The sequence below is a fragment of the Natrix helvetica genome (genome assembly GCF_964273705.1).
Source record: "Natrix helvetica genome assembly, chromosome: 3".
Taxonomy (NCBI): Eukaryota; Metazoa; Chordata; class Lepidosauria; order Squamata; family Natricidae; genus Natrix; species Natrix helvetica.
This window is the reverse complement of record NC_138549.1, coordinates 176,350,401-176,374,408: the sequence shown is the minus strand read 5'-3', so window position 1 is coordinate 176,374,408 and position 24,008 is coordinate 176,350,401. Positions and strand designations below refer to the sequence as shown.

The 24,008-nt window shown below is 46.3% G+C and overlaps 1 protein-coding gene across 1 annotated transcript; it reads right to left on the bottom strand.

The window, feature by feature from the left end:
* Positions 1–741: 741 nt before the first annotated feature.
* Positions 742–23,949, bottom strand: POFUT1 (protein O-fucosyltransferase 1). Its single transcript, XM_081948127.1, has 7 exons — positions 23,759–23,949; positions 22,958–23,079; positions 20,047–20,229; positions 17,137–17,249; positions 14,699–14,891; positions 6,551–6,793; positions 742–1,603 (listed from the first exon to the last, which is right to left on the bottom strand). Exons 1-7 carry the CDS (start codon positions 23,871–23,873, stop codon positions 1,415–1,417), a joined length of 1,158 nt encoding a protein of 385 aa, XP_081804253.1. The 5' UTR covers positions 23,874–23,949; the 3' UTR covers positions 742–1,414.
* Between the last annotated feature and the right edge of the window lie 59 nt (positions 23,950–24,008).

The following is a 24,008-nucleotide window of genomic DNA, read 5'->3' as shown; positions in this document are numbered from 1 at the left end:
CAACATTGGAGGTTTTCAAGAAGAAAACGGACAGTCTGAAATGGTAGAGGGTCTGAAATGGTAGAGGGTCTCCTGCTTGAGCAGGGGTTGGACTAGAAGACCTCCAAGGCCCCTTCCAACTCTGTTATTCTTTCCTTCCCTCTTTCCCAGCATCGGAGCTTCCTCCAGAGAGAAATAGAATAATTAGAGAATACCGTAATTAGAGTGATTTGTGCCTTGAGCAAGAACTCTGGGTTGGTTGGTTTGACGATCCATTCATTTTCTTAGCTGTCCGCAATATTCTCCAACAACATATAGATGGGTCCTTGACCTGCAACAGTTCCTTTTAGTGACCGTTCATAGTTACGCCACTGAAAAATGTGACTTATCACTGTTTTTCATACTTACGACCGTTGCAGCATCCCTGTGGTCACGTGATCGAAATTCAGACTCTTGGCGACGGACTCACATGTATGACGGTTGCAATGTCCCAGGTTCACGTTATCCCCTTTTGTGCCCTCCTGATGAGCAGTCAAGGAGGGAAGCCAGATCCACTTAACAACCGTGTTACTGATTGAACAACAGCAGGGATCCACTTAACAACTGTTGCAAGAAAAGTCGTAAAATGGGGCAAAACGCAATGGTCGTACTTAGCAACTGAAATTCTGGGCTCAACTGAGGTCGTAAGTCGAGGACTACTTGTATTCAGAACTCTGAAAATCTGGGATGACGCATCCATAGCAAAAGTAAAGAACGAGAATGTTTTATTTTAGAAAAGCCGACTTTATTTCAGCTTTTAGACTGTGATTTCTGTAAAAATACAAAACCCTTAAAAAATACCTCACTTTTATTCTGAGCTATGTATTTAAAAAAATATATGTACTTGGCTCCTCGTTAAGAGGCTTCAATGCTAATAAATTCTGAAGATACGAAATCACGTTACGGATTCTGGCCAATTCAGAGTTAGTCTTCGTAGTCCAAGCGGAGGGGATGGAGATTAAATACCATCTGGAAAAAGGTAAACAAAAACCTGCCAAATGTTAATCCCTGACAATGTTGAATTAAATCGTCTTCTGTTTGCCACTTGCTGAGCTCCAGAAACGTTTTTGGGGATTTACTGATTGTGCCGGGCGTAAAATACTTATGCGCTAAAGGAGCACCAGCTCAGACCTTCGTTCTGATGTGAGAAGGGAAGGAGGAAAGTCAAATGTATTCAGAGAATTCCTTGATTCAACCACAGAAGGGAAAAAATAGGGGATTTTCCGAGAAGTCGCTCTTGTTCTCCCAGCTCAGACTATTGGGGGGGGGGGGGGGAATAAACTCAGCACCGAAGTGATTCTGCAGAACTGACCAGCTGCAGCTTTGCTTCCGATGAGGCTTTGTACGAAGCCCAGTTGGGCATCCCCTAGACCCAAAGCCCATCGTCCTCCGTGGGTTATAATTCATCCCTCAGCTGAGGGGGGTAGTCCATGCCAAAAAAGGAAGACGGCCTCCGGTGGACGTCCCTCTCCCGTTTCACGAAGGCGGTGAAGGAAGAAACGCAGTTGCCGATAAAATGGTCGGACTGGCCGAGGATATACAGGTCTATCTGGGCCACTTCGGGCTGCAAATGGACCACTTTTACCTGCGATAAGAAAACAGCCACAATGCGTTATTTTAAAATTTTATTTACATCTCTCTTTTCTTACTTTTTATAAATAACTCGGTGCTCAATATATCTAAGACAATTTCCTCCTCTCATTAGCACCACCACAACCACCCTGTGAGGTAGGTTGGGCTGAGTGACTGGCCCAGAGTCACCCAGCCGCCTTTCATGCCTAAGGCAGGACTACAACTCCCCATCTCCTGGTGAAAGGCCCAAAGTCACCCAGCCAGCTTTCATGCATAAGGCACTAGAACTCTCCATCTCCTGGTGATTGTCTCAGTCACCTAGCCAGCTTTCATGCCTAAGGCAGGACTAGAACTCACCATCTCCTGGTGAAAGGCCCAAAGTCACCCAGCCAGCTTTCATGCATAATTCATCGCTATGCATCAGCAGCCCTGCCCGAGCTCCTCGAGCTAATCTCAGCGACGGCAGTTGAGACCCCCAGACTCTTGGTCATGGGGGACTTCAACTTGCCGTCGACGGGAGCAGCTTCCGAGGTGGCTCGGGAGTTCATGGCTTCCATGACGGCCATGGACCTGACCCAATTAGTTCAGGGCCCCACTCACGAAGGGGGCCACACACTGGACCTCATTTTTGTATCTGAACAGTGGACGAGTGATCTGGGAATAGGGGACTTAGTCATCACGCCCCTGTCATGGTCAGATCACTCATCCCTCCGGCTGGACTTCCCTGGCGCTATCCCCCACCGCGAGGAGGCGGAACCAGACTCTACAAGCTGGTACCGCCCCAGGCACCTGATGGAATCGGATAGATTCCAGACGGAGCTTGGGCCAATACCTGTAGCCCTGTCCCGCTCCCGCTCCGAGGACCTAGTGACTGCCTGGAATAGGGCGACGACTGGGGCCTTGGACCGGGTTGCGCCTTTGCGACCTCTCCTGCGGCATCGACCCACCCGGGCTCCTTGGTTTACTGAGGAGCTAAGGGTGATGAAGCGCCACAGGAGACGTCTAGAGAGCAGGTGGAGGTCCTCACACTCCGAATCTGACCGAACACAGGTAAGAGCCTATTTGCGGACTTACCTTGTGGCAATAAGAGCGGCCAAGCGTAGGCATTGTGCCGCCCTTATTGCGTCCGCGGATAACCGCCCTGCCGCCCTATTTCGGGTGACCCGCTCCCTTTTATCGCAGGGGACGCGGGGGGCACCCTTACAGGGAAGAGCAGAGGAGTTTGGGGAATATCTGCAGGACAAAATTGCTCAGATCCGGAGCGGATGGACCTCCGTCAGTGGACCAGACGAGCCGCCAACAGCGAGTCTTGAGAGACCATTCTGGGAGGAGTTTGACTCTGTTGCCCCCGAGGATTTGGACAGGTTGCGTGGACGGCTGCGGCCCACTACATGTTCAATGGACCCGTGTCCCTCCTGGCTGGTACTGGCAGCCTGGGAGGTGACACGAGGCTGGCTTCTGGGCGTGGTGAACACCTCATTGGGTGAGGGATACTTACCAACCGCCTTGAAAGAGGCGGTGGTGAGACCCTTGCTCAAGAGGCCTTCGCTCGACCCAATGGAGCTAGCTAATTACCGTCCAGTCTCCAACCTCCCCTTTTTGGCGAAGGTTGTTGAGAATGTGGTGGCGCAGCAGTTTCCACGAGACCTGGACGAATCCGATTATCTAGACCCACGCCAGTCCGGCTTCCGACCCGGGCACAGCACAGAGACAGCCTTGGTCGCGTTGGTTGATAATCTCTGGAGGGCCAGAGATAGGGGTTGTTCCTCTATCCTGGTCCTATTAGACCTCTCGGCGGCTTTTGATACCATCGACCATGGTATCCTATTGTGCCGGTTAGAGGGGATGGGAGTCGGAGGCACCGTTTTGCGGTGGTTCGGCTCCTACCTCTCCGACTGGAAGCAATGTGTGTTGACAGGGGGGCAGAGGTCGACCCTGAGGCCACTCACTTGTGGGGTGCCACAGGGGTCGGTCCTCTCGCCTCTCCTGTTCAACGCATATGTGAAGCCGCTGGGTGAGATCATCCGTGGTTTTGGGGTTGAGTACCACCTGTACGCTGATGATACTCAGCTGTACATTTCAACCCCAACCCCAACGAGGCTGTCGAAGTGATGTCCCGGTGTTTGGAAGCCGTCGGGGTCTGGATGGGGGACAACAGACTCAAACTCAACCCCTCCAAGACCGAGTGGCTGTGGCTACCGGCACCTCGGTTTAGCCAGCTGACACCATCGCTGGCCATAGGGGGCGAACAACTGTCCCCTGTGGAACGGGCGCGCAATTTGGGCGTCCTCCTTGATGCCCGGCTGTCAAAGGAGGACCATGTGGCAGCCGTGGCAAGGGGGGCGTTCCACCAGGTCCGCCTGGTGCGCCAATTGCGCCCCCTACTGGACCGCAGTGCCCTGCGCACGGTCACTCATGCGCTGGTGACGTCTCGCCTGGACTACTGCAATGCCCTCTACATGGGGCTTCCCTTGGGACGCATCCGGAGACTGCAGCTAGTCCAGAACGCAGCCGCGCGGGTCATCATGGGGAGTACACGATACTCCCACGTAACACCCCTCCTGCGCGAGCTGCACTGGCTACCTGTGGCCTTTCGGGTGCGTTTCAAGGTATTGATTACCATCTTTAAAGCACTCCATGGCATAGGACCTAGTTATCTGCAGGATCGCATCCTACCACACACGTCCCTACGACCAATCCGCTCACACAGGGAGGGACTCCTCCTGGTGCCGTCCGCTAGGCAATGCCAGCGGGCGACGCCTAGGAGTAGGTCCTTCTCTGTGATGGGCCCAACCCTCTGGAATGACCTCCCCCCCGACATCAGAACCACCACCGACCTCCGCTCCTTCCGTCAAAAATTAAAGACTCACCTGTTTCAATTAGCTGGACTGGCACTCTCTTAGTTTTGCCTCCTGGGGATATATTTTAACTGGGTTTGGGTATTTTAATTGGGGATGTTTTTTAGGGTTTCCATAGCATATTTATTTCTTGTACAGTCTCATCTCCTCCACCTAAATGTTTAGTATTCAATTGTTTTATATTATTTATATTGTTATTCATGTATTTTATCTGCATTTTATCTGACTGTACACTGCCCCGAGTCCCTTTTTGGGAGAGGGGGCGGTTTAGAAATCTAAATAAATAAATACATAAATAAATAAATAAATAAATAAATAAATAAATAAAATAAGGCACTAGAACTCTCCATCTCCTGGTGATTGTCTCAGTCACCTAGCCAGCTTTCATGCCTAAGGCAGGACTAGAACTCACCATCTCCTGGTGATTGCCCCAACGTCACCCAGCTGCCTTTCATGCCTAAGGCAGGACTAGAACTCCCCAGCTCCTGGTGATTGGTGCAAAAAGTGGAACTAGAACTCACTGTCTCCTAGTTTCTAGCCTGGACTATTAGCCATTTTTATTGGAGATAAAAGGACCACAAATAAACCGCAATGGTGAGGCATGGAGGTCCCTGTCACCATAGACACAAGACAATACAATACAATACAATACAATACAATAGTAGAGTTGGAAGGGACCTTGGAGGTCTTCTAGTCCAACCCCCTGCCTAGGCAGGAAACCCTATACCGTTTCAGACAAATAGCTATCCAACATCTTCTTAAAGACTTCCAGTGTTGGGGCATTCACAACTTCTGGAGGCAAGCTGTTCCACTGATTAATTGTTCTCACTGTCAGGAAATTCCTCCTCAGTTCTAAATTGCTTCTCTCCTTGATTAGTTTCCACCCATTGCTTCTTGTTCTACCCTCAGGTGCTTTGGAGAATAGACGCCTGACACCAGCTCTCCCCACCTGCTGATCCCAGATGCTGTGTACGATGACATAATATTCATTTCCCCCCCATTACAACTTCCTATAATGGCCAAACTATTTTTAATTTGAGTAACTATTTGGCTTCCCAATACCAAATATGAAAGCTTTTTTTTTCCTTATTGGAGTTTTATTTAGTCACTTTTCCAAAGAATTATTTTGCCCCCAAAGTTTATGCTCTTAATAATTCATCCAAGATGAATGGGAAAACAAATTCTCACTTGTGCTAGATGGTGTGTGGGTGGTTTTTACTTTTTAATTCTCTTCTCATTATTGTACTGCCAGGAGTTGGGCTGCATCTAAATTACATTAAAATTAACTTTTGGGGCACAATCCAGACTCCAAATGCTGAGTTTTGTTTTTAGCTGTACTGTTACACCTCAACTTACAATGGTTTGTTTAGTGACCATTCAAAGTTACAAAGGTGCTAAAAAAAAGTGATTTATGACCATTGTTCACACTTATAACCGTTGCAGCATCCCAAGGGTCACGTGATTTACATTTGGATGCTTAACAACTGACTCATATTTATGACAGTGGCGGTCTCCTGGGGTCACGCAACCCCCTTTTGCGACCTTCTGACGAGCCAAATCAATGGGGAGGCCGGAGTCACTGAACAAGTGCAGTGATCCACTTAACAATGGTGGCAAGAAAGGTCATAAAATGGGGCAAGACTCAGTTAACAAATGTCTCTCTTAGCCATCTCTTAACCATCAATTCTGGGCTCAATTGTGGTCGTAAGTCGAAGACTACCTCTATACCACTGTCAACACTGGTGTCAGGTTTCCTAAAAATGCCCTAATTGATTCATGAGCCTCGAGCCAAGTTTCAAAAGAAAACCAGTCATTTATTAGGAGCACCATTTCGGCAATACCGTATTGCAGTCAGATCTAAGCCTCATTTGAATTATAGCTGAATTTTGCCCCTGTTCCTTCCCTCCCCTCAGTCTGTGTCATAAATCACATTCCCCAATGAGGTGCACCCGTCCCAAGCCTGCTGCGGTAATCTGAGATCAGTAATCTAGCCGAAGGTATGCGTGGAATGTGTTCCCCCCTCTTTCCTCATTATGGCAACTTTAGGAGTTGACAACTGGTAGAGAGAAGCAGAATTTCCTTCGACTGGAGGTGGAGATTACCTTCTCTTCGAAAAGTTGCTGTATCTCTTTGGTGTAGGGGTCCGAGTCGGTGGCCACGTAGACGGCTTTGGCCTCCATCTTCTCCACCCACAGTTTCAGGGCCCGCTTGATCTCTTTCAGATCCGGCAAACACATATCCATGGTCAGGGGTGTGGCGGTGTTGCGATCGTAGCCCACACACTGAGGCGACGCCATTAAATGCGGCCCCGCAGTGCCCTCCTTCAGCAGGTTGCAGGCGTTTTTCTAACGGGAGACAGAACGAAGGGAAAAAATGTCAGCGCTGGTGAACAGTCTTCGTATCGATGTTATTAGCTTTGGGGATCCATGATTTTGTAATTGCGTGACTTACGACACCTCATTTAATGATGGCACAGACCGTGCCAAAGGTGCTTTTTTTTCAAGAGGCATCTGGACTTTCTTGTTTTTTCCACATTTTTTAATTTTTTAAAATAAAAACAAATAAAATCATCCTCCATTACAAAATTGTAGAAAGTGTGTCAATTGGTTACACAGAGTTTTTGTGCATCCCTTCCACCGTCATCACTTCTAATTTCATATCAAATCTACTTTACATCACATATATTTATATATAATTGCTATCATCATCCTTCATCCTTCATATGACTATAGTTGTTTTAACGTCCCTTTATAACAAACATTCCAAAATTTAAAACAAAACCATAGTGGCATTCCCTTATCTATTTTCAATATCATCCAATCCCATTATTCCTTTATAACACATTCAAAATAAAAAATTAACTATGTTTAATAACACAATTTTTAAACCTCTTTTCTTAATCACTGTTTACAACTTTTATCCAATTTCCCTTTTATCCTGTCAATACAAATTATTACATTATTATCATTATCAGTCATTTATTTAACGATAGTTTGACTGTTTAACTTGCTTTTTCCCCTTTTTTCACCATTTAAAATTTTATACCAAATTTCCTCTTATCAAACCAATACAAATGCATAAATTATTATCATTATCAATTATTTACCTAACTTTATTATCACTACATTTTTAACATAATGCTCTAATTTTAACTAAATTTAACTAGTTTTTTATTATTAGTTTTCATATCTCAACCTGTGTCTTTCCAGTAATAGTGTAGTCCTATTTCTTTTGCCATTTGTAGAATTAGTCTTCTGGTTATTTCCTTAATCAAATTTGTTTGGACTTCTCTTCGCAACTTGTTGCTTGTTACATATCTTGTAAAATCTTGAAACCCTCCATCAGCTTCCTTAATCAGTTTATCTTTGGTTATCAGTAGTGTTTTGGTCAAAAATTCTCTCCTTAAGTCCATCCATTCTTCCCTTTTTCCTTCTTCTATACCATGAAATCTGTAGTAAAGCACCTTTCCATCTATCTTCCCTTTCCTTGTTCCACTCTTTCCATCTCCAGCCACACTCAGTTCACTGTCAATATCCACGGTTATCTTGCCTCTTTGTTCATTTTTCCCCTGGGTTTTTAGGACTCTGGCCTCTACTTTTTCCATTATTTATTTATTTATTTTATTTATTATTAGCGTTTATATACCGCCCCCTCTCCCGAAAGGGACTCGGGGCGGTGTACAGTCCGCATTAAAATGCAACAGATTAAAACATAGAAATAACTACAGAAATACATGTATATGAGGAGGATAAAATATGCCAAACTGTACTGCTAATAAATAAGTCAATACAAAAGTTTAAAATATCAGATTAAATTTAAAACACTATCCCTCTAAAAACCAGTAAGAATGTGTATGCCAGGAGGTAGACGTTATAAATTATGCCAAACCAGCCAGTCGGAACAGGTGTGTCTTCAGTTTCTGTCGGAAGGAGCGGAGGTCAGTAGTGGTTCTAATGTCGGGGGGGAGGTCATTCCAGAGGCTTGGGCCCATCACAGAGAAGGCCCTACTCCTCGGTGTCGCCCGTTGGCATTGCCTCGTGGACGGCACCAGGAGAAGGCCCTCCCTGTGAGAGCGAATTGGCCGCAGGGATGTATGTGGGAGGATGCGATCCCGCAGGTAACTAGACCCTATGCCATGGAGCGCTTTAAAAATGGTGATCAGAACCTTGAAACGCACCCGAAAGACCACAGGTAGCCAGTGCAGCTCGCGCAGGAGGTGTTACGTGGGAGTACCTAGTACTCCCCATGACTACCCGCGCGGCTGCGTTCTGGACTAGCTGCAGTCTTCGGGCGCGTCCCAAGGGAAGCCCCATGTAGAGAGCGTTACAGTAGTCCAGGCAAGACGTCACCAGTGCGTGAGTGACTGTGCGTAGGGCATCACGGTCCAGAAGGGGGCGCAATTGGCGCACCAGGCGAACCTGGTGGAACGCCCCCCTTGCCACGGCTGCCACATGATCATCCATTGACAGGCGGGCGTCTAGGAGGACGCCCAAATTGCGCGCCCGTTCCACAGGGGGCAATTTTCGCCCCCTATGGCCAGTGATGGAATCAGCTGGCTGAACCGAGGTGCCGGTAGCCACAGCCACTCGGTCTTGGAGGGGTTGAGCTTGAGTCTGTTGTCCCCCATCCAGACCCCGACGGCTTCCAAACACCGGGACATCACTTCGACAGCCTCGTTGGGGTGGCTTGGGGTTGAGATGTACAACTGAGTATCATCAGCGTACAGATGGTACTCAACCCCAAAACCACGGATGATCTCACCCAGCGGCTTCACATATGCGTTGAACAAAAGGGGCGAGAGGACCGACCCCTGCGGCACCCCACAAGAGAGTGGCCTCAGGGTCGACCTCTGCCCCCCAGTCAACACATACTGCATCCGGCCGGAGAGGTAGGAGCCGAACCACCGTAAAACGGTGCCTCCGACTCCCATCCCCTCCAGCCGGCGCAATAGGATACCATGGTCGATGGTATCAAAAGCCGCTGAGAGGCCTAATAGGACCAGGATAGAGGAGCAACCTCTATCTCTGGCCCTCCAGAGATCATCCACCAACGCGACCAAGGCTGTCTCGGTGCTGTACCCGGGTCGGAAGCCGGACTGGCGTGGGTCTAGATATACGGATTCGTCAAGGTGACGTGGAAATTGCTGCGCCACCACATTCTCAACAACCTTCGCTAAAAAGGGGAGGTTGGAGACTGGACGATAACTAGCTAGCTCCGTTGGGTCAAGTGAAGGCCTCTTGAGCAGGGGCCTCACCACCGCCTCTTTCAAGGCAGTCGGTAAGGAACCCTCGCTCAATGAGGCGTTCACCAGGCCCAGAAGCCAGCCTCGCGTCACCTCCCAGGATGCCAGTACCAACCAGGAGGGGCACGGGTCCATTGAACATGTGGTGGGTCGCAGCCGTCCACGCAACCCGTCTAAATCCTCGGGGGCAACAGAGTCAAACTCCTCCCAGAGTGGGCTCACAAGACTCACTGATGTCGGCTCGTCCGGTCCACTGGGGGGGGCCCATCCGCTCCGGATCTGAGCGACTTTGTCTTGCAGATATTCCCCAAACTCCTCTGCTCTTCCCTGCAAGGGTGCCTCTCGCGTCTCCTGCAACAGGAGAGAGCGGGTCACCCTAAAGAGGGCGGCAGGGCGGTTATCCGCAGACGCAATGAGAGCGACACAATGTCTACGTTTAGCCGCTCTCAATGCCACAAGGTAGGTCCGTAAATAGGCTCTTACCTGTGTTCGGTCAGATTTGGAGCGTGAGGACCTCCACCTGCTCTCTAGACGTCTCCTATGGCGCTTCATCACCCTAAGCTCCTCGGTGTACCAGGGAGCCCGGGTGGATCGTTGCCGTAGGCGAGGTCGCAGAGGTGCAACCCGGTCCAAGGCCCCCGCCGTCGCCCTATTCCAGGCGTCGACTAGGTCCTCCGACCGAGCGCGGGTCAGGGCTACAGGGAAAGGCCCAAGCTCCGTCTGGAACCTGTCCGGTTCCATCAAGTGCTTGGGGCGGTACCAGTTTGAACAAACTGGCTCCGCCTCCTCGCGGTGGAGGGTAGCGCCAGGGAAGTCCAGCCGGAGACATGAGTGATCTGACCATGACAGGGGCGTAATCTCTAAATCCCCTATTCCCAGATCACTCGTCCACTGCTCAGATACAAAGACAAGGTCCAGTGTGTGGCCGCCTTCGTGTGTGGGGCATTAGCTGAGTATCTTCTATTTGCTGAGTATCTTCTATTTGCTGAGTATCTTCCATTTTTCCATCAGGTTTTGCCACATTAAAGTTTATATTTTCAATATTTTCCAATCTCTTCTCAATTCTCTCCGTTGTTTCTAATAATTTTTGAATTCCCGACATAATCTGTTGTAGTGTTATGGTTTATTTTTGAAGTCGTGTCATCCTTGCAATTAATAAACACCGCCACTCTAGTTTAAAAACAAATCTTTGTTTTCACTTCTTTCAAGCTAGCAACAAGCATCCAGAGAGCACCTGCGTAAACAATCCATGCCCTTCTTTATAAACAAGCTGAAGCCTTTGAAGTGCAAGGTCAAAATGATCAAAGGGAAAAAAAGAAAAAGCAATGTTTCCAGGTCTCAACCTCCAACCTTCAAGTGGCAGTGTAACTTCTTTTCCCTCTAAGGTTGCTACCCTCTTTCAGAATGCGGCCACGCGGGCTATCATGGGGAGTACCAGGTACTCCCACATAACACCTCTCCTGCACGAGCTGCACTGGCTACCTGTGGTTTTTCGGGTGCGTTTCAAGGTGTTGATTACCATCTTTAAAGCGCTCCATGGCACAGGACCTAGTTACCTGCGGGATCGCATCTTACCTCATACATCCCTGTGACCAATTCGCTCCCACAGGGAGGGACTCCTCCAGGTGCCGTCCACTAAGCAATGCCAACGGGCGGCGCCCAGGAGTAGAGCCTTCTCTGTGATGGGCCCAACCCTCTGGAATGACCTCCCCCCCGATATCAGAACCACTACCGACCTCCGCTCCTTCCGACAGAAACTCAAGACCCACCTGTTCCAATTAGCTGGCCTGGCCCATTTATAGTCCCATTCTTAACCTCCTGGCAAACATTTTATTCTGGGGTAGTTTTTAGGGGTAGTTTTTAATGTATCTCTAATTTTAATTTTAATTATTATTGTACAGTTTATATGCTACCTCCTCCATCTATATTTATCTATATTTATTTATATCTGTATGTATTTATATTGTGTTTTAATATGACTGTACACCACCCCGAGTCCCTTCTGGGAGAGGGCGCGGTTTATAAATTAAATAAAAGTTAAAAGTTAAAGATATACCTTTTAAATCTTCTTTATGTTTCAGGCTTAGAAGAAATAAAGTTCTTAAATGAAACAAAATAAAAAGAAAAAAATCCATCCCAACCAATATTGTAGAAGGAAAAAATTTAATCCATAGATAAAAAAAGAAATAGAAGAAGAAAATCCAAAACTTTCACTTTAAAAAGTAAAAAATATTCACAAAACTTCCATCAATAGAAAAAATAAAATAAAAAAAGATAACACACTGTCCAATAATGCTTAATTCCACTGCTTATTTCATTTTCTTTACCAATTTAATTTAACTTCAAACTTTTTTGGGCAGTCGTTTATAAAAATAAAATTTTCTCACCAGATGGACACACTTTCTCTTTCCGCTTTTCCTTCCCTTGCGGAGCTGTCCCGACTTCAACAGCCTGAGGCTGTGCTTTTTGTCGCTGGCTAGAAGAGATTCTCTTGGATCAATCAGGAGCTTTGCGATGTCCCTGAGATCAGCAAGACGTACTCTTCCCTGTCACCGTGTCTTCGGGACGGTTTAGGTCCAGATGGACCATCCAGCGGCAGAAGTATCGACTACGATCTCGGAGCCCCGAGATCGCATGTCGTATCGTCGTGATGTCAGCTCAGGATACTCTTGTTTTTTCTTTGAAGATGTTTTGCTACTCATCCAAGAAGCTTCTTCAGCTCTGACCGGATGGTGGGGAAGGGAAGGATTTATACTCCTTGCAGACCGTTGGTCATTTGCATCCTTTGAGAGGGTTGTCGAGGCCACCTGGAGGTCTATCTGTGTCCTCAGGGTGGCCTGAGTGGTGCAAATGGGTGTGGGGCCTTCTTCAGATTTGCACATGTCTCACTGCATTGTCTTGTGTACCCCAAGGAGAAAACACTCAGACACAAACTCAGCAATGTGTACAGACAGTACAATGCAGTGAGACATGTACATTGTGGAAACAAAACATCCACTTCACAAACGCATGGCACAACACAGGAGAACCAGGCTTACATAGGACTAGATTCAGCCATCCGTCTGCATTTAGAAGACAACGGCCGCTCTTTTGAAGATAGCAAAGTGCACATTTTGGACAGAGAGGACTGCTAGCTTGGAAGAGGGGTCAAAGAGGCCATCTAGGTCCAAATTGAGCGACCCTTCTCTCGATAGAAGGGGAGGGATACAGCATCATCTGTCTCAGGTCTACAACAAGGTCCTTTCAGCAGTTCCCAGAAGGCTCCACACCCATTTGGACCTCTCAGGTAAACCTCCAAGTGGCTTTAATGGCTTTCTAAAAAAAAAGTGCAAATGACCAGCAAGGAATATAAATCCTTCCCTTCCCCTCTATCCAGTCAGAGCTGAAGAAGCTTCTTGGATGAGAAGCAAAAGGTCTTCAAAAGAAAAAACCAGAAAGTCCAGTAGCCTCTTGGGGAAAAAAAAGCATTTTTGGGACAACCAGGACCTGGACGATGGAGAATCTCCACAGTCACTTAGGACTGTTTTTTTCACACTTAACAACAATTGTAGCATCCCTGTGCTCAAAATGCAGAGGTTTTGCAGCTGGCATGGATTTTATGACGGTTGCAGTGTCCGCCACTGATGTGATCCCCTTTTGTGACTTTTTGATGAGCCAGGTCAATGGGGGAGCCGGATTCACTTAACAACCGTGTTGCTAAATTTACTACTGCAGTAATTCACTTAACCACGATGGCAAGAACATGGGCCAAAGTAATTCACTTAACAATTGCCCCGCTTAGCAACAAAAATGGGAGGGCTTAATTGTGATCATAAGTCAAGGACGACCTGTGCAGAATACAGAGTTGGAGGGGACCTTGGAGGTCATCTAGTCCAGGGGTCCCCAATGCCTGGTCCATGGATCGGCAAAGGGTGGCAGCATGTCAGAATCTGTGCCGTGCAAACAAGCCAAGCCCCATCCACAGGATGCAGGCAGCACACAAAACCAGGTCTGTAGATCTGGTCCCTGCCCAAAAGGTTCCGCTGATCTAAATTATATTGTTAGGAAGCATTTCATTTGTTGTATATGTGTGCCTAACCCAGGGGTGTCCAAACTTGGGAACTGGCTGGGGAATTCTGGGAGTTGAAGTCCACAAGGCTTAAAGTTCCCAGGTTTGGACACCCCTGGCCTAACCAAAGTTACTGGGTTTGTGCCTTTGCAAGGATCTTGCCTGGATCATTATGTCGTCAAAGTCTTTTGTACCCTGCCTTTATTATTTTTATACATAACAAGGTGGAGAGTATATCTAAATCCTCCTTCCCCCTCCTATTTTTCCCCACAACAACCCTGTGAGGTAGGTCGGGCTGAGAGTGAGTCACTGGCCCACGCAAACAAGATACAGGCAGCACATGAAACCAGGGCCCCTCGGGTCTGCGGAAAAACCACTCTCCACAGAACCAGTCCCCGCTGCGCAAAGGTTTTGGGGCTGCTGATCTAATCCAGCCCCCTGCTCAAGCAGGAGACCCTATATCCGTGATGGCAAACTTATGGCACGCATGCCAGAGGTGGCACACGGAGCCCTCTCTGCGGGCATTGAAGCCGTTGGCTCAGCTCAGCTCCACCACGCATGCGCCTGTGCCTCCCACCCGCCAGCTGCTTTTCGGGCCTCTGCCCGGCATGCGTGGGGAGTGCACACACACACACACACCGCCCGTTCTTGGTACCAAGAGGCTGCAGGGAGGCCTATTAGGCTCAAAACAGGGCAAGGAGTGGGTGGGTGACACACGCATTGCATTATGGGTGCAGGGTGTGTGTGTGTGTGTGTGTGTGTGTCACATGTGCTGGGGCGCATACATGCCCACACTTTCAGCAGGCAACAATAAAAAGGTTGGCCATCAGAGCCCTAGACTATTCTGCCCAGCCTCTTTCTTACTGATTGAATCTTTGGGCTTTGGAATTGGTGTGGCAGCCAAAGACCAACACAATGGGGGTGGGGGGGGGGCAGACTCTCTCTGTCGGTCACACCTACCCAGTCTGAACCCACGCGCAGGTGAATCCCCACGTAGGGCCTGCTCAGGAGGGACTTGATGTAGAACTCTCCTTTCTCCACCATCTCATCGGACCAAACCACGTAACGCTGCAGGGGCCGGTTCTCTTCCAGGACAGGAAACTGTGCCGGGGCACCCGGGAGGGCGAGAACGGGATGCTCAGAGGGGGGAAACCTAGGAGAAAGTGAAAAACTTAAATCACCTGTCCTTTCTCTCGACGACCAAAGGAAAAAAGAGCTTCCCAGCCTGACTGAAAGTCTGAATCAAGTGGACAAGAGATTTCCGAAGCATGGAAACTTGTTTTCCTTTAATATATAGAATACTTTATTGGCCGTGATTGGACTAAGAAATTGTCTCCCATTGTACATGCAAAGCACCAGAGTAATAATAACCACAATAAGGATACCAATAAGAGGGGGAAGTAGAGAAGAATGAGAAGGACAATCTTTTCTCTCTCTATAAAAATGGCTGTGTGTGTGTGTCTGTGTGTCTGTGTCTGTGTGTGTTTGTTTTCCACAGTGGCTAAAACACACTTCCCTGGGATTTGATCGGGGGCTGAAAATTTTGCAAACGATCACGAAAACATATTCTGTTTTTTTACGGGTTACCTTTTGTTTGAGATTAAAAAGAACCCTAGTTAAACCTAACCTTTCCTCTCACAACCTCAGGGATCACGTAATATTGCATTGTGTCTCACTTTTATACACACACACACACACACGTTATGTCAAAGCACCTGGTATGCCCAAATATGGGAGGGAGCCTACTGCTTCCCTTTTGCCTTTCAGCCCCACTCCAGGAGCCTTCCAGGCAGAAAAACCATTTTTGTGTTGCATTTTGTGCTGATAAATAAATAAAGGGAGACTAGTATAGATCGATTTCCAGCTATTTAGCTCTCATCAGTTAACCATACCCTTGCTGGGATTCGAACCTGGGCTGTTTTTACATGTTAGGGAGTTGCATTAGCCTCTAAGCCACAAGCTCTCCTCCCTTATCAGCTGAGCCAAGGAAATGCTTAAGTGTTATGTCAAAGCACCTGGTATGGCCAAATATTATTTGCTGAAACATTCCCAAGACAATCTCAATCTTACACGGGAAAAGACCCGAATACAACAAGACCAGCATACCTACACCCGTGAAAATCTACGAGAATATATATATATATATATATATATATATATTTGAACACAAACCCAAACTCTGGCTTAGATATGTTGATGACACTTTCGTGATTTGGCCACACGGGAAAGAAAAACTGGACAACTTCCTCACACATCTCAACAGCCTACACCCCAAAATACAATTCACCATGGAAATAGAAGCAAACAACCAACTTCCCTTTCTGGACGTCCTAATCTACAAAAACCCCAATGGCTCCCTACGACACACCATCTACCGGAAAAAAAAAAACACCAACCACTACTTAAACGCACAATCCCATCATCACCCTGCACAGATCAACTCTGTAGCCAAGACCCTCGTCTCCAGAACCAAATGCCTAGCCGACAAAGACCACCTGAAAACTGAAATCTCCAACGGATTCCAAAGAAAAACAATTACCAACCTAATCCAGAGGGAGACCCCCCCCCAAAAAAAAATGAGACACAGAACAAGACAACGGTATCGCCCTCCTCCCTTACATCAAAGACACCATGGATAAAATCAGCAAAATTCTCCACAAACACAATATCAAGACAGCCTTCAACACTGACCAAAAAATAGCCAGCATCTTAAGAAACCCCAAAGTCAAAATCCAGCTAGAAAACCAAGGAGTCTACGAAATACCATGCAAAAACTGCCCTGCAACATACATAGGACAAACGAACAGGAGAATAAAAGCATGCATCGCAGAACACAAGAACGCAGTAAGAAAAAAAGAACAAACTTCCTCCCTTTTCTAGCACCTTAAAGCTACAGGACATGAAATTAATTTTGAAGGAACCAGGTTAATCTCCAAAACTGAACACTTCAACAAGAGAATGATTATGGAAGCCATCGAAATAGAGAAACACCCCCACAACATGAATAAACGTGACGATACCTCCCGCCTACCAGACATCTGGAAACCAGCCCTAGTCAACAAACGAGCCCCACCCACCACCCAGGCCTTTACAACACAAAACAACAACGGACACACAGCCAGCACCAATCAGCACCAATCTACCAATCATGATACAGCCAATCATTCCACTTACTGAAACAAAGCCAGCACTCCACACACACCCACCAAGATTTATAGAAAGATGGCAGCTCCGATCACACTTTAAGCCCAAAACCCAGGCTGAAGATGGTGAGTGAGACCTCCCTGAAACGTTGCCAAGACAATCTCAATCTTACATGGGAAAAGACCCGAATACAACAAAACCAGATATATTGTCGACCCAGGATCTCCCCCGTGAGCAATTCCCAACTTTGCTACCTTTGGTTCCAGTTGTCCTTGTAAAAGGCACTGAAGGAGAGGCCTCCGAATATCTCCGACCTATCGAACTCCACCACAAATTGATCCCAGAAAGGCCCAAAGGGATTCCCGTCCTGCAGAAGGAAACCAACGGAAGTTGAAAAAGGAGGGGAAGACTGCTCCTGAAAATCCATGTAGGTACTCGATTTACGACCACAAGTGAGCCCAAAACTCCTGTTGCTAAGCGAGACACTGGTTAATTGAATGTTGACCCATTTTATGACCTTTCATGCCACAGCTGTTCAAATGAATCACTGCGGTTGTTAAGTAAGTAACCTGGTTGTTAAGTGAATCTGGCTTCTCCATAGACTTTGCTTGTTAGAAGTTCGCAAAAGGGGATCACGTGACCCCAGGACACTGCGACCGCCATAAATACGAGTCAGTTGCCAAGCTCTGAATTATGATCACATGACCCTGGGGATCCTGCAGTAGTTGTGTGAAAAGCTGTTCTCAGTTTATTTTTTTCAGTGCTGTTGTAACTTCGGTCACTAAATGAACCGTTGCAAGTCGAGGACTACCTGGATAGCTAAACTCAGAATAGAAATATTGGGGGGGGGGGGGGGGGGGAAGAGAAGTGGCCAAAAAAATTCACAAAGCATATAAGATACTCCTTGTTTATTTTTTCCCCTAAACTAGTATTGAATAAAAATTAACCAGTTACTACCATATTTTTCAGAGTATAAGACGCACCAAGGTTTTGAAGAGGCAAATTTAAAAAAAAAAGTTTTTGCACTCTGCAAACCTCCCCAAAACAGCCCGTTTTTCATGAAAACAGGCCCATTTTTTTTTTCAAAAAAAGGGGCATGAATAGCCCTTATGAGGCTTGTAATTCAGGGGTGGGGGCAAAAATGAGCAAAAAAAAGGGGTGTTTTTTGCTCATTTCTGCCCTCCCCAACCCCCAGTTCTCTGGAAGCCTCCTAAACGCTCTTTATGGCCATTTTGGTGAAGGGGGTGGGGTTTCAGGAGGCAAAAAATGCTGCATTCAGTGTATAAGACGCACCCAGATTTTCAGCCTCTTTTTTGAGGGAAAAAGGTGTGTCTTATACTCTGAAAAATATGGTAATTACTATCAAACTTAAAGCATTGACTACAATTTAAATATAATGGTGATATGAACAATTAATATTATTACAAGTGTTAGTACTACTGTTATTATGTTATTAGAGAAGGTAGAATGGATAGGAAGGCAATGGAGAATGGAGAACTGCAAAGGCTGAACATAAATGCCAATACAGAAGGCTGTATAATTACTTTATATTCTTATTGTTATGTATGTTTTTTTTTCTTCTTCTTGTTGTGTTTTTCTTTCTGTTTTTAAAGTTACAAATGTTTAATAAAAACTATTTTTTAAAAAAGGTAGTCCTTAACTTACAACCATTCATTTAGTACCAATGGCCTGTTTTCACACTTAAAAGTATTGTAACATCCCTTTGGGTCATGTGATCAAAATTCAGGTGCTGGCAACTGGCATGTACTTATAACAGTTGAAGCATCCTAAGGTCACATGACCTTCCTCCGTAACTCTTTCATCTGGCTTCTGACAACTGCAGCAATTCGCTTAACACAGGGGTGTCCAAACTTGGGAACTTTAAGACTTGTGGACTTCAACTCCCAGAATTCCCCAGCCAGCATGGATTCTGGGAGTTGAATTCCACAAGTCTTAAAGTTCTCAAGTTTGGACACCCCTGGCCTGGGGCACAGCTCACTCAACAATTGCCTTGTTTAGGAAATTTTGGGCTCCGTTGTGGTCGTAAGTTGAGGACTACCTGCGTGGTTTGGGGCACAATGGCCAATCAAGAATTATCATTCTGAAATCAAGAATTACAGGTAGTCCTCGACTTACAACAGTTCATTTAGCAACCATTCGAAGCTACAACCGCACTGAAAAAAAATGACTTATGATCGTTTTTCACATCGTTTTTCATCGTTACGACGTTTGCCACATCCCCAGAGTCACATGACAAAAATTCTGACCCATATTTATGACGGCTGCAGTGTCATAACCCCATTTTGCGGCCTTCTGAGCAGCAAAGTCGATGGGGAAGCTTGATTCACTTCACAAGCCGGTTACTAACTTTTCAACTGCAGTGATTCACTTACCGTATTTTTCAGACTGTAAGACACACCGGAGTACAAGGGCGCACCAAGATTTTGAAGAGGTAAATTTTAAAAAAAAGGTTTTGCACTTGTTTTTTGTGGAAAACGGGGCATGCAGAGAGTTTGAGAGGCCTGCAAAGTGCTCCTGGGGGCTGGGGAGAGGGCAGAAATGAGCAAAAAATGGCCTGATTTTTGCAAAAATGGGCCCGGTTTTTTTTTTTGCCAAAAACAGGGCTGACATAGTCTTTAGGAGGCTTGTAGAGCGCTCCTAGGGGCTGGGAAAGGCAAAAACGAGCAAAACATGGGCCATTTTTTTGTGAAAACATGCATAGGCTTTGGGAGGCTTGTAGAATGCTCCTGGGGGTTGCGGGGTCAAAAACGGCACGTTTTGCAATTGTGTTTGCCCTCTCCAGCCCCCAGGAGCACTTTTCAGGCCTCCCAAACCCTCTGCACATCCATTTTTGCAAAGGGGGCCGGGTTTCAGATGGCCGAAAATACTGTATTCGGTTTATAAGACGCACCCAGATTTTAACCCTCTTTTTTGGGGGGAAAAGTTGCGTCTTATACTCTGGAAAACACGGTAGCTTACTATGGTAAGAAAGAAAAATGGGGCAAAACTCCCTTAGCAAATTTCTCACTTTGCAATGGAAATTCTGGGCTTCAATTGTGGTCGTAAGTCGAGGACTACCTCCATTTATCTTTGTTTTTAAGTAGAAAAGTTCTTGAATACCCCCAGATCCTCAGAGGTTGGAGAGGGGTGAGGACAACTCCTACCTTCATGGGGCAAGTCTTCTTATCAGGGCTCCTCTGAGCTGCCGCTTCGAAGCAATAGCCCCCCCTCTTGCCAGGGGGCCAGTGGGTGGGTGCCAGCTTCTCCATAAACTCCTCCAAGCTAATGACTCGATGGTATTCTAGGAGGGGGGGCAGCTTGAAGTATTCTTGGTAAGGAACATGTAGCTGCGATAAAAAGGATCCCACATTTACACAAATGCACTGAATTACTTAACCATAGCAAACCCACATCGTAGTGAAATAAAAAAAGCTGACCACTTCCTATTTTTGGAGGACAAAGGGGCAGGTTGGATACGGACTTGAAATGAGTATTGGATCTTAAAAAGGGAGCTTGCAATGAGCTTCACAGGTAGATCAGAGCCACTTAATATGCTGAGCTGGGAACCAGGAGTCAGGGAGTTCTAGTCCCGCCTTAGGTACAAAAGCCGAGTGGGTGATTTTGGGCCAGTCATCAGGAGATGGTGAGTTCTAATCCCGCTTCAGCCATGAAAGTCAGCTGGGTGACGTTGGGCCCATCACCAGGAGACTGGGAGTTCTAGTCTCACCTTAGGCACGAAAGCCAGCTGGGTGATTGGACCACTCTCTCTCTCAGTCCAACCCATCTCACAGGGTGGTTGTAGTAAGGAAAATAGGAAGAAGTAGTAGGTACACTCACCACTTTGAATTATTTATGAACAATAATTAAAGTGGGATAAAAATCAATAATATATCAAAAGCTCTGAATCCTGCATGGTGTCTGGGTTTAGACTAAATCAAAACAAAACGAAAATGATGGTTAAAAACATGACAGAGTCTCAAAGAAAGAGACTTGTAAGTTTAGCAGGCTTTGAAATAGTCTCCAAGGTCAAGTATTTAGGAATACAAATTGCAGAATCAAACACAAAACTTTTCTTAAATAATTATGAAGTGTTGTGGCAAAAGATCCAGAAAGACCTTGAAGTATGGAAAAAACTACAATTGTCTTTGCTTGGAAGGATTTCAGCAATTAAAATGAACATTCTACCTAGATTTATCTTTTTATTCCAGATGATACCGGTGCTTAAAACAGATAAAACTTTGTTAAATTGGCAAGCAACATTAAATAAATTTGTTTGGAAGGAGAAAAAACCGAGAGTAAAGATGAAGATTATGCAAGATACTCGTGAAAGAGGCGGCCTTAGACTCCCAAACCTTCGATTGTACTATGAAGCTGCGGTACTAACGCATGTAGCAGATTGGTTTGGGAAAACAAAAATGGATTTGCTGAATATAGAAGGCATGATCTTGTTCTGGGATGGCATGCATATCTTTTTTATGAAGACAGGGTGGATAAAGTGTTCAACAATCACGTTCTCCGAAGTGCCCTGATGAGAGTATGGAAGAAGCACCGGCCCAATTGGGATTATAAAATACCGCTTTGGTTGGATCTTGCAGACACCATGGGGATTATGATTAAGTCACTCGGGGGGTGTTTATACAAAGATGTGCTTATCGCTGATGGGGACGAATGGAAGTTAAAAACTTTGGAACAACTGTTGGAAGAAGGAATTGTTTTAAATTGGTTACATTATATACAGCTACAGAAGAGATGGGAAGAAGATCGAAGGGTCGGTTTTATGGATAAAGAAGTGGATCTGATTAAGCAGATAAAAGAGACTAGCCCAAAACAAGTTAAAAGAATATATAATGTACTGTTAGAAAGAGATTCAGAAAGTGAATTGGTTAAGGATTGTATGATTAAATGGGCTCAGAATTTTGGTGAAGTGGTTATGTTGGAAACATGGGAAAGAATATGGGTTCAGAATGTTAAATTTACACAGTCACAGAATTTAAGGGAGAACTTTTATAAAATGTTTTACAGGTGGTATTTAGATCCTAAAAAATTATCATGCATGTACCCAAATATTCAACCAAAATGTTGGAGATGCGGGTGCCTAGATGCTACCTTTTTTCATGTATGGTGGACCTGCAATAAGGTTAAGGCTTTTAGGATAAAAATATGGTGGGTCATGCAAAATGTACTGAAAAAAAGAATACAATTTACTCCGCAAATGTTTTTATTGGGTATAGCTAAGGATCTTACTAAAGGGGAAACAAAATTGGTTCTGTATATGGTCACAGCAGCCAGGCTGCTGATTGCGTAACATTGGAAGAAAGATTTTTTACCGACAATTGGTCAATGGACTCAGAAAGTGGCGGGGTTCGCCGAAATGGCAAAAATTTCAGCTTTTTTAAAAGATCAGAAACAGGAGAATTATATACAGGAGTGGGCAAAATGGATTGATTATATACAGAATAAATACCAGACTAGGAGGTATTATGTAGCCTTTAGGTAAGATTGTTTAGACTGATAGTTGATCAGAGTAAACAATACATGGGATGCTTGGAATCATTAGAGTGGTGTATAGTGGAAGTCAGGGGGGGGTGTTGAGTGGGAGGTGGGGGTGGGTTAGGGTGGAGGGTGGGGCAATATATATGTATAAATATACTAGAAGATGGGATTAATGAAATATTATTTTAAGAGAAATTTATATTATGATTTATATATGTTAAATTAGTTTAGAAGAAGGGATTGATGGGCTATTATTATTCTAAGAGAAATTTATATTGTGATTGCTGGGAAGAGAGGGGGTACAATATGTGAATGAGTAATTTACTTTTAGACAGGGGGAGGGGAGGGGGTAAAATAATTGGTATAACATTTGAATTTCCTTTTTTTAGGGGGGGCTGGGGGGAGGGGAGGGGGTATAGTATCTGTATGGGATTTATACTGTATGGTGGGGGGGTTAAAAGGGGAAAATATGTTTGTATAAAACTTTTTCAATAAAAAAAAAAAAAGCTCTGAATCCTATCCAACCAACCACCGAGTCGCTTTGCAATGATGGGCAACATATAAATTTAATAGCATACGTACATTTGTGTAGGGCGGCCTGTGATGCCGGTACTCGATCCACGGAGGCACAGCTAACGTCCGATTCATCATCTTAGCGAATGCCAAAGATCCAAGGAAGTGATCTGCTTGATTCCCAAATCTCCCTTGGAACAAAACAGAAAGGATCCTTTCTTACTGGGCAAGGAAAGGGCAGCATTAAATCTAGACAGGCTTTTATGAAGAGCTTTTGAGTTCAACCACAAGGCTGAAATTACAGATACGGGAATCCTCAAAATTTCTGCTGCTAAGCGAGATGGTTGTTAAGTGAGTCTTGCCCCATTTTAGAACCTTTCCTGCTCCGGTTCTTAAGTGAATCACTGCAATTATTAAGTTAGCTACATGGTTGTTAAGTGAGTCTGCTTTGGCTGTCAGGTCAGAAGAGATAATTGCATCACCCCAGGACACTGCAACCACCTGTGCCCCAAGGTCCGGCTTAATCGCCCTCCCTTGCCAGGACTCCCAAGGTGCACAGGGATGATGGGAGTTGTAGTCCACAAGTCATAAAAGGCCATAAGTCCAAATCATAAAAGGCCCATGGTTCCCCACCCCTGCCCTAAAGCCTGGCTTAATCGCCCTCCCTTGCCAGGACTCCCAGGGATGATGGGAGTTGTAGTCCAGCCCCCAAAGGTAGGCGTCCCGTCGGAGGCCGGCGGTGCAGGGCTGGCGGGCAAGGCGAGGGGAGCCGGAGCAAGTCCTCCCGTTCCATGCCGTCCACTCAACCCGGAGGCGGAGGGGCAGGAACGGCAGCCCCGAAGGGAGCGAAGCGGCTGAACCGGGCCTCACCCATGCAGGGGCAGTAAAGCAGGTATCCGGACGGGTCCCAGCCATCGTCGTCGGCGCCTCCCAGGCTCGGGAGGACCAGGCAGAGCAGGAGGACACCGACTGCTTCGAGCGCCATCGCCGCCTAGGCCTACAGAGGAGGCCGAGGCCTATTTAGGCCTCTTGGGCCGTCTCCATAGCAACCGGCTCGCCCGGCCACGCCCCTCCCGCCCGGCCCCGCGCGTCAGGGAGGGCAGGACGGGGTGACTTCCGG